This window comes from Falco punctatus, assembly GCF_963210335.1.
Source record: "Falco punctatus genome assembly, chromosome: 3".
Classification (NCBI taxonomy): domain Eukaryota; kingdom Metazoa; phylum Chordata; class Aves; order Falconiformes; family Falconidae; genus Falco; species Falco punctatus.
The window spans coordinates 34584533-34596292 of NC_137582.1; the positions used below are offsets into that span (position 1 = coordinate 34584533).

An 11760-nucleotide genomic window follows, 5' to 3' on the forward strand; every position below is an offset into this window, starting at 1 on the left:
AAAAGATATTTTCAACACAAAAATGAGATACATGTATTTAGTTGCACAAAACTGAACGTGAGAGATACTCAGATGATTCAAACCAACATAGAAATCACTAAGGAGCTGTTTAAATTTATATCTTCTGTGGGTAAAAGCACAGTTTGTTGGAAAAATAAATTGGCTATTTACAGAGTATATTCTATAGGTATGCTATAGGATCCACATGGTTTCAGTACTTTATTATTTATGATTTCCCAGGTTTGCTGTTTCCACCGAGCCCTTCTGAAATTATGCACTACTTACATAACATGAGACAGCTTAAAGTCAAACAACTTCTGAACTACACATCCAAATTTTGCAAATGACTGGGAACCTCAGGCTACAACCACAGCTTATGTTCATTTCTCATATCACCTTCCAAAACTAATTCTAAGAGACCACTGAAAAGAACATCACTTTGAGGAAGAAATAAATACAAGGACGGCATAGACTTCTTCCTCAGTTTTTAAAATTATTTTTAGTAAATCCTTACTAGCATTTTCATAGATCCCAACTCCACGATTAAACAGTAACAAAGGAGATAACTCAAGTAATCAAAAATGAAATCAGAAGATATCTTTACCAAAAGAAATTTTGAGATATACAAAAAAATGTATATGTGGTGCAGTTAAAGAATTCAGTATGACTGATAAGCAATGCACATATTTGGAGAGATATATACATAATCCACAAGTAAAACATGCTGTGGATGCTGCATAATTCTCTCTAAATAAACTATTACTAGTACAGCAGTAAAAGCTACATGTCATAAATCCAAACACAGTCAGCCATGAGTTCACGTTAATCAGGTTTAAATGGTTAAGGCCTTTTAGTATTTGCGGTCTCAGATTATAAGATTAATCTTTCAAGATCTACCACCATATTTCACCCCATATGACAGCATTCCAAGTTAAAGCTTACTGTGCACTGCCATGTTAAACTGGCATTTCCTTTTTTTTTTTTTTTCTATTCTTAACACATATCATAAATGAACAATAAACATTAAAATTGGGAAGGCTACCATAAGCTACTGCCAGATACCGTCTAAATTGTTACTTTAAAGAGCAGGTTCAACAATGTAGTTGGGCAGCAGTTACCAGCAGACACCCACTGCTATATTAGAAAGAATTTCAAAGTACTTCAAGTTGCTGGAGCAAGCACAAAGCTTCCAAATCTACAGAATTAATGATTTTGCAATCTGCATTTTGGAAAACGGTACTACCTGAAAGAACAAAGAAACTAGCCTACCACTGAGTTGTTAAATTAACATACTTGTAAATCATCATTTCTGCAAAGGATGATGGGTTTAGCTTCTGCTATTTTAACAGGTTATGCCTCCAACCCAGATCAACAGTTGGCTGTGGTCCAACTGAGCTGGCAAGAAAGCTGGAAGGGGTGTGGGCAGCAATTCAATACTGGTGGTGGTCAGTGAGAGAAACTAACAACACCAATTCTAAAGGTTCTGCCTTTAGAGAACTTCCCCTTCACATTTTACTCAGTAAAGAGCCGTTCAGTGCTGTATTTTAGATGAGGTATCAATAACCGAGTGACTGAAAAACAACAATCAGATTATTCTACCACTGAATTATTGGATAGTCTAATGTATATCAAACTGCTGACTTGCCCAAATCAGAAACACTGCACATAAATTACTTTGGTGCAATGTACGGCTAAGTCGGTCAACCATTCCCAGAAAGAATTTGCAAAGTTGTTGGATCCTACATCCTCTGGATCTTGATAATAAAAATTAAACTTTTTTTTTTATCATTATTACAAGCCAGTTTCTTCTGATATACTTTTTTTATTTTAAAAAAGAAGCAGTTTTCCTGCTTAATTATGGACTCTTGGGCAGAAACTTTATAATACTGCTAAAAAAGTCCACCTGATTTTAGATTCTGTTTCAATTTTCTGTAAGAATCAGAAAAATGAAGCTTTATTCCAGCTCTCCTTTTCCCCCCACCTCCCCAAACGGAGCTCTAGGTTTATATATCTAACTTGCGAGAAAGGTTAGAGATTGTTTTAGCTGGAATTCTACTGCCACTCTGGAGTGGAATTTAAAGTGTGGATTCACCATCTTCTTGTACTAACGAAAAAAAGTTTAAAAAGCAAATTAGATAAAGAAGACCCATTTTAATTCTATTAAAGACAGTTAAAATTAGAAGTTACATAGAACACAACAACCTCTCATGTACCCTAAGGAAGTTCTCAATTGTTTCACATTAATCAGTGGTTCTTACTGCACTCTGAGCAGCTAAATTATGAGGGAAAGATATACAACCTTTCTATTAGTGATTCCAGAGAAGGAAAACATGAAAAAAAAATCACATAGATGGCTTTTCTGAAAGTTTAGACTTTTTTTTTTTTTACCAAGTCTAAAACAGATCTTCTAGCAAAATAGTTACTAGTTTGCCACAAAACACTGTAGTCACTTCTGCTTTTACTTAATTAACTCATACTCTATTGTTTGTTTCAAAATTGTTATATCCCATTGTTACATTTAAATTGCTTTAGATAGCACCGACATCTCTAGAAGAGATGAGTAAAGACATCAACTGAAAGTCAGTTGTAATTTCACATACGGTTAGTAGTCTAGTTGACAGTTTGATGTATAATTAGTAATAATAATTCTACTTTACTCAAAATATCCTTCATGATAACTTACATTTTCTATTGTGTATTTCCAAAGCTTGTCTCAAGTCTACAGTGGCTCTTCCTAATAAAGCATCTGCTTTTAAAGTGTGATGGCTCCACACTCTAAATTCCAGCGTAGTCTGTGGAGTCACATTCCTGCATATAAAATACATTTTTTAAGAGATATATACAGATTTTAAAGTATTTGTTCTTGCTACTAGGAGTATTTGAACTTAATTCACTTTCTCATATTTGTTGGATTTCTTCATACTAATTAACTGAAAGAAGTTTTTGTACTGCAAGGGGAAATTTTTAACTAAGAACTGCAAACACTATGATATTTATATGTAAGATCACACTTAAAGTGCATTACTATGATAACATAAGGAATTTGAAGAGTATCAGAATAACCCACACTACACTCAAATCTCAGTTATATAAAACATATCTTACTTTATGAAAGACATATTTTCCCTATTCCTCACTATTCCAGAATTCTAACCAAACACTCACATTATTAAATGTGAACAAAAAGGTGGTAAGTATACTTGTCTGTCACTAGAAAGAAAAATACTATTTAAAAAAAAAGGAAAAAGCAACTAATCAGCTACTTGCAAGCAGGAAGAACTCACTTAATAGGCATCAGCATGCCATGAAAATGTTTATAAAACACTATCTGTGAATCCACAAATACATATAAAACCATAATGCATACTCACAGAAATCAGAGGGGAAAATATCAAATGATGTAGCTAAAGTAAAAATTGGAGGGAAGCAGAAAGGTAAAGTACCCAATTACAGTAATATTATGATAACCTTTGGCAGTGATCTCTCCCCTGCTCAAGAAGGAAAACGGGAAGCTATGCTAGGTCCTGGAGAGCAAGTTTAGTAGTACAGGTTCTAGTACTGCAAGACTGCTCCTGGCTGTGAAAAATGCAGTGCAAAAAGTCAAAGGCCACATATCCATCATTACTCAATATAGACAGTTATATCAGCATTGATGAAAACATTACTAAAGACAATCCCACGATCCCAACAATCGGGCTAGCTTTATAGTAATAGTCACTTGAGTGTGTTGGACAATGTGCATCATTTTTGCTGAAACCCCTGAGAAAATTTATGTTTGCCTTTTGATTAGGCTGCCTTCTAATGGAAGTCTTACTGAAAGACCAGCTCTAAAAATAAATGGGAAAAAAAAAACAAACAAACAAACAAAAAAAACAAACAAAAAACCGCACACCACCTACAAATACAGAATATATTGCTGGTGCTCATGCAGATTCATGGAAGAGAGGGTAATTTGGTAAATGAGAGGATCCACTTATCCTCAGACTGGGCAACTAAAACAACAATACTATTCCAATAGCCAGAGGACGAGGGGGCCAGAACACCTTATATACATAAGGGTAAGATCCGAAGTAATACAGATGATGGAATGAGTCTGCTTCGCTGTAGCGTGCATGGCAGATTACCTTGTTTCTACCAGCTCACCAAATCCTGACAAATCGAATCTGCCTCCTCAACAGAAACTCTGGTCTCTGTGAATATACCGAGAACTCTGTACTTGAACTAGTAATAACTCCTGGAAATCATCATCAGGTCCAAGACTACAGTATTCTCTTTTGCAACCCTGCAAAGGGCTAATAAACTCTACTGAACCTGAAACATTCAGAAACATCACAAAGGAATACTCGGTTCATTCAGCTTTGTAGCTAATAAGTAGGTGTTCCCAGGCAAACACTTCCCCAAAGCTAAGTATGTTGTAGCACTCCCCACGCTCCAGCACTGTTAGTTATAGGAACCTGGCGTGGCACTAACAAAGCTGGCTACTGCACAGACAAGTCAGGTGCTGTAAAATGTACTGGCCCAGGCTCAATTCCACTTGATAGTAACTATGCCGTTTCCAGACACAAATTGGAAGCAGTACAATCTTGCATGTATAATAATGCATTCTAGCCAACTGCACGGTGCAAGACTGCTAGCTCTTCATAGAGTCATGTTTAGGTATATCTACACCCATAGCATAGTTAAACCAAATTAAATCACAAGAAGATTAAAAAGGTCAAACGTTATGATAAATTTTGTTTGTCACTTTGCAGTAAATTGCTTTCATGTTTGTATGCCTTCACCAGGAAATTTAAAGAAAGAAGTGACCTTCCTCATAACTACTACTTATCCAGCTGAGATTATTTTCCTTTTAAAGTTGAGAATGACATAGCTTTTTTACTATGTCATAGTATTTTATTATTAACAACTTCTATAGAGGAATCAAACTTGAATGGTCTACAGCGCTAACAAATATCAAGAGTATACCATGTATAGCAACTGTATGCAAGGAACACTGTACAAAAAATATTCTCAAAACATTGTAAGAATTCAGAAAAAATATTTCATTTGAAATAAATATTATCTTATGTCTGCATTTAATCATCAACAGCCAGAGAAAACAACGTAGGCATCCAAGCTTAGTAAATATTTGCCTGCAATGTCTGCTTAATAAATAGTATAAAAAACCTGAAAAAGCTACTTACACTGTCAGCTGCTCATCCCATTTTGGATTTGAAGAACTACTTGATTTTGCTGTTTTCTTAATTTCTCCATCTGCAGTTAATTCTGTGTAGAAAGTTGTTCCAAACCAATTCTTTTTCCGTTTCAGTTTAGCACTAGAAACTAATAAAATACATTGTTTTATCTATGACAGCATATTGTTGCTGAAAAAACAGAAAACGTACTGCCTACAAAATGTATGAAACACATTCCTCATCCTTTCTACTTCTGCTGGATATAAAGAGGTCAATGCTAAAATGGTAGCTTTTCTTTTCAAAAGCTACTTTGTCAGACAGTTGAAAACAATTGCAGCATTTCTCTTCACCACGTACTAGCAGGATGGGTTGGAGAGACAGCACAATTATTTCAGACATAAACACTGAAAATCATGTGGGTTCTTTTGTGTAATTTCTTATTGTTCTTCCTACTCTTCCCTTAACTGAAAAATACCTAAGTATGATACGTTTGAGAGATTATCAGGCAAACTTTTTTTTTTTTTTTAAAATTGTGTGTAGTTATGAAAGCACATGCAGTTCAGGCCTATTTCAAAGTGTCCCTGTATAGCAAAGCCTGTATACAGAGCTAAATTTCCTTCTTGGTATTATCTGTGTGGTTAATCTGTGGTGTAACACATCAGTTTGTTAAAGGTAAGAAAACAGCTCTCGAATTTCCCCTAAATAGCTCTGTGGATGAACTTAAAGGTTCCAGCTAAATATTCAACAATTAAGAAATAGCAAATGACTGAAGAAGCTATCTTTTACCTCCTAATCGCTGACAAGGTTCTCAGTGTTCCTGAAAATAAATCTGTTCTCTCACTTCCTTGCTCAGCTGAGGAAGTCACTATAAAACCCAGCAGCAGCCTAACTGCCAACATTTTAAGTTCTATTTCAGGCAGATGTTGTCTTCAGAAGACCACATCAGTGGACTCACAGCTGTACCTACCTGCTGGCTATGCCTTCTCTCTCATTCCTTCCACACTTCCGCATGATTCTCTTTCCCTTCACTTTCAAACTATAGCAAAGCCGAGTATTTTCAGCCACTTGAAAATAATCCTGCCCCTGTTATTTTTGCATTAGCAAATACCATACAGAAAAGTAAGTGGAAGTTAACTAAACTGTCTGAAAGGCAGACAAAAAAGGTCTGTCATGTGTTTCTGGATTACAGAATTTCTGAGACAAATACATTAGTTACCTAAAAGTTAGTGGGATGCAAGTGTCCAAGATTCTAAACACAACAGCCATGGACTTTTACTTAATTTCAGTTAAAAGGTACACACTTAACGCCCTCATACTTAAAAAGTCCAGTCTAAGTCATGTGTCACATGTCATAAAAGGAAAATGAGCTCTTGGTAACAAACATTACAAGTAGAAGTCTAAACACATAATTCCACACATCATATTTTTTCATCTGAAATCATGATATATTTTTAACCTTTAAGAACCTCTGGTTCTTCCACATTTTTTCCTCCATATTTTACTTTCTAAAAGCAACTGCAACATTTGATAAAATACAGGTATTTAGTCATAATATTCAAGCTTCCTTTTAGTTTTCCCCCTTTTATCTGATTATGTTTTAGGTCATGAGGTTTTGAGTCCCCAAACATGAAAGGAGACCATTGTAATTTTTTTTTGTTAGGACTTCGTTTAAAAAAATTAGGACTAAGTAACAAACATCTGCAAAAGACTTCACAAAGAACTAACAAGACAAGATAGATTGGAAAAATATATTTGAAAAAATACTGATGGCAAAACTTGTTGGCAACATGCTGTAACTGTATAAATCCAAACAAGTCTCTTACTGCTTCACATGAATTTCCTTGTCTACAAACTGTGTATACGTTAGTTGCTGCCTTTATAAATGTGCTTTTTAAGTATAGTGTCTGAAGCGTAAGTCTAGACTCTAAAGCAGCATAAACTCATCTCAGCATAACCCAGTGCAGGTCAGCAGCACTACAGTACCACACTCGTCTCCCATTTCTTTCCCTGTAGTGCCACTGGCAACTTGCAATCTTGCAATAAAGTTGCCACTGGCAACTTGCCCTGATCTTGCAATAAAGACCTTTAGAGAACTAAACCTTCAGAAAACTAATCCTAAAAATTGCACAAATTTCTTCCTACTTTGATCCTTGAACCAGATCTTTTGAAGTCAACAGAAGCTCCAGTGCCACAAAAATAGAAGACTACTTATGGGAGGAGCAGTACAGTACAGGATACCAAAATGATCACTTCTGCATACACAGATCTGAAGTTACAGGTCATTTGTGTAACAGTTTGCTACAGTTACACATATTCAATCTACAGGTGGCTCCATCTATGCTGTTAGTTATTGCCAGTTTTGATGATTCATCACTTTATCAAGTTATTTAATCCTTAAACTGGGTTAATCAGTTTTAAGGTTCCTCTCTTATCAGATTAGATAAAATATCTATTTGGGGGACTCCGCAGCAATGTATTTTTTCCCAGATAACCTGGCCATCTTTGGACCATCCAGCATGATACATCTTTCTTGAGATGCAGCTTTTTTTAAGACATAGTATCTTACTCATGTGCTTTCCAATTTTTGTTCAAAATAGACTTAATATATTCGTGGCCATGCATTCATTCTTACAGGGTTCCCAGATTTCGTAAGATCCCTGGAAAGTGCAAATTATTTATCAATGGTAAAATAATACTTACATACATACATTCACACTTATACATTTATGTATATATATATTCATGCACAACATCTAACTACTTGCTGGTAACATTACTACTTTTAGATACTGTAACACTGTCATAATTAGCTATCAAACTTGTTTACCTACATGCATTTTGCTTATCTTAGGACTACAAGTCTTTGTTCTGCTCTGCCATTCCACAGAAAGAGCAACGAAGATTGACACCAGTTGTCACATCCCTGACCAGTTCTTACCCATGAGTAGCAAAATGCATAACATCTGTCAATATCTACTGAATATGTCCCCAACATAATCAGAAATTTCCAGAATTGCTTGTAGCCCACCATGTTTCCCTTCCAGCAGATACTGAGATTGCTGAATTCTGCCTCGAATTATGCAACAAGAAAAATGTGAACAGTCATGAGATGCAACACAGTAAATTCCAATTGGATAGAAGGAAAAACACTTCCACGTTGATGTGGTTTACCACTAGAACAAGCTGCCCAGGAAAAAAGGTAATCTACAACCTTTGAGATACTGAAAATTCAACTGGACAATACCCTTAGCGACCTGATTCCATTTCAAAGGTAGCCCTGCCTTCAGCTAAAGAGCAGACTAGGGAATCCCCAAATATCCCTTCCAACCTGAATTATTCCATATGGCTGTGTAATCCAACCTGCTGCACCCAAGGTTAATAGGGGATACCTGTATTATTCTCAACAGATGTTTACCTGATACAGGTAATCAAAGACAACCTTTTGAAGGGCTAGCAGATTTTGTGATTTCCTCCAGTCGTCCTCCAACTTCACTATAACATTGTACCCATTTTCAGCTTGGACTTCATTCAACTGCCCATCTTTTTTGTAGAATTTCAGCAATATGTGTTCCCTCTATAGAATATGTGCCAATAATTATTTATTCCCAAGCAAAATTCCTTCCATTTGTCCCTACTGTTGTACTCAATCTCATTTTTTTCTTAATTTGAAGAGATCGTTAAACCCTGTCATCCAACTCACTGTATAACCTCTACCTAGCTTTAATTCATCTACATATATTATAGTCATGTTCTTAACTTTTAACATTTGAGTTATTAGTTAAAATATTAACAATACCGATCCATTTTCTACACTCATTTCAAAAACTGCTTTTATGAATACATATGTTTTCCTGTAAAAATCACCATGATACAAATCACTACTTGCCTGTTACTTGCATCTGTAATCTTCCATTATGGTTGTTACTTGTATCAGATCTTGGTGAGGCTGTGGCCATGTCAGAGGTTTAGGCTTTAGCCTAAAAAAAAAAAAAATACACAGGTAGCTTATTGAAAAGACTTATCTCTGCATGTTAGTTCCAACTATTAACTAAAATGCTCAACTAATCAGCAAGTTACCAAATGTTACTTAGGTATGGCAGAATGCATTATTTTCAGAACACTAGTTAAAAAAAAAAAACAATTACTTTTGAAATTTGTCCGATGTTACCTTTGAGGATGCCAAGACACTTCAGTAATACATACATTCACATAGCTTAGAACAACTGTGCAAGGCAAAAAAAAAAATTCAGCTGTGATATTATCAATATTCCTATCTCCAGAAGGTATGCTTATGGTCTGATTTCAGATGTGCTAAGCACCAAGAACTTCAAATGAACAAAACATTCAAAACATTTACACGCTTGAAAATCAAGTCATCCCCAGAACAATACACTCAAGCAATAACTTGATTCAGACAAAAAACATTTGAATTCTATCCCTAGATTTGCAATCAGCTTTCTATACCACTGTTGTCCATCCACAAATCACTTCCCTCACCTACTGAGACAGTAATAGGACCACCCCATCTTATCATTCCATGGCTAAAATTGTGTGGCTCTGATCTTATCTGGGACATCCCAGTACTTGAAGGACATGCGGACAAACATCACTCGTGTCCTCCTTAATTACTACACCTGAAAGAAAGCTAGAAGTAAAATATTCTCTAGGAGACAACTATTTTTCATGAGAAAAGAATACATACATTTAAAGTACACTTTCCAGGACCCGAATGAACTTCCATATAATTATTTCTGTGAACATTAATTGGTATTGATAATAATATGGTAACAGTAAAGTCACCAAATCTTTTTGATCATGCATCTCTATCAGTAAAAGATTTTTGAGCATGCACCCCCTAATATGTGTATATTTAGAAATTGTATATAGGTATTACTGTACTACTGTATTTTGTACATTATAAAACATAAAAATATAAATTAAGAAGGATGAGCTGAAGATAAAATAAACAGTATTTTATTTACCGTTTAATTAATGGTGAAAAAAATCTTTTTGCTCTCACTAGAAATATTTTTTTCTTTGTGAGAGCCATGTGACTAAATATGCTTCATTTTAAAAATGTTGGCTTAACACTTTGCAATACAGTCATCTGAAGGTCTAGTTCTAAATTCAGTATGTCTCAGTACTTGGTTTTAATGGCTCTCAGAGCTGGAAAAGACAATTAACAATGACGTGTACATCAAAATGAAAGTACATCACTGGCTGGACTTGATATATACAAAGTTTATTCTTGAAATGTGGTCAGGAAATTTCCATCTGCCTGATATCAATCAGTTATTATTGCAAACTAATGGAAGATCAGGCATTTTGATATTTTTAACAAACGGTTCAAAACCCTCTGAAACTCTTCAACTGGAAGACTTTGAAACAGGTAAGGAAATTCTGTTACACAGTTTAAGTGTACAGATATTAGAGTTCTTGTGGGTGTCACACATCTTTTCTGGCAACAAAATCCAGAAAATATCCATTTTCAAAATGTTCTATCCATAGCATGAGTTTCTTTTAAAAAGAAGTCACCTTTTTGCTCATTGGCATCACCTTCACCTTGAACGGATAGTGTCTTTATTTTTTTTGAAAATACCTGTTAGTCAGCATACTGCTGACAACCACTTGTCATCACAGACCACATCAGCAAATTCAGAACACTCGTCTTTTTGTGAAAGAAATACACAGAATTAATCTTTAACTTTTACAGTTCTTCTAAGCGCTTTCCCATGACAACCGCCAAACTTCTGCATGCTACAAAAGGTTTTCCTGGTCACTCCCCATGACATTACAAATTATAAAGATTCTGCTATTTAAAGGCCCTGTTTTTATACAATTAACCACAATGATGACACCTTGCAGCACTTCGTGCTCCAACTTCCTTGATGTTTGCTTATGCATGACGCAGTGAATGTGTTCCACGTGTGCTGCTCTCCTTGTAACTTCACCCCAGAATCCTTTTTAGCTTCAAAGCAATCCATCAGTATGCAAATTTGCAGTTTTTCCATTTTAAAAAAAACAACAAACCAAACCAACAAATGTTGTTATTAAAGAAGTCATTTACTGTTAAGAATATATCTTCTCTGGTACATCTTTCCTTAGTGACTTAGTTCTTTGTGTATTTCATTATCAACACAGAACCTAGCAACTACCATAAGCTGAGCCACATTACAAGCATCTATACTTTCATCCAACTGTATAGCAAGCCTCAAGCCTCCCACACTGTAAATTTTTTCTAATATTTATTTCTTCAGATCTCTGGCAATCTGTTCTAGACATCTTTCAACAGTTATCTGCTGACAAAAGAATGCATGTCTGCTTGTAACCATATTCTTTCCCATGTATTATTTCAGATATTCTTACAGCGAGGAAGATCAAGTGTTTCTCCAATAATATGTGGCTTCTATGTCTTTTGCTATTGAGAAACCTCAAAAGAGGCTTCTAAAGATCCATCATTAAGTTAGCGAAATCTTCAAGTACCGGACCGAGTATCACAGGACTTTAAACATTGCTGAAAAAAATCATGGAGGTTTGTCTTCATGTTCTGGATAGCTGTTTTTTCAATGCCTTGCTAATTGTGATG

The 11760-nt window shown here is 35.3% G+C and overlaps 1 protein-coding gene across 3 annotated transcripts in view; it reads right to left on the reverse strand.

The window, feature by feature from the left end:
- Positions 1-11760, reverse strand: part of WWP1 (WW domain containing E3 ubiquitin protein ligase 1) — a 64207-nt gene that overhangs the window by 28581 nt on the left and 23866 nt on the right. For 2 of the 3 annotated variants that reach the window (XM_080381858.1, XM_080381857.1), the window contains exons 2-4: positions 9061-9151; positions 5184-5322; positions 2684-2808 (exon numbers count right to left, since the gene is read on the reverse strand). In XM_080381858.1, the coding sequence (XP_080237984.1) occupies positions 2684-2808; positions 5184-5322; positions 9061-9130 (334 nt within the window). In that variant the 5' untranslated portion in view covers positions 9131-9151. Of the gene's footprint in view, positions 1-2683; positions 2809-5183; positions 5323-9060; positions 9152-11760 lie in introns of those variants that run through there. The other variant, XM_080381859.1, reaches the window with a different exon arrangement.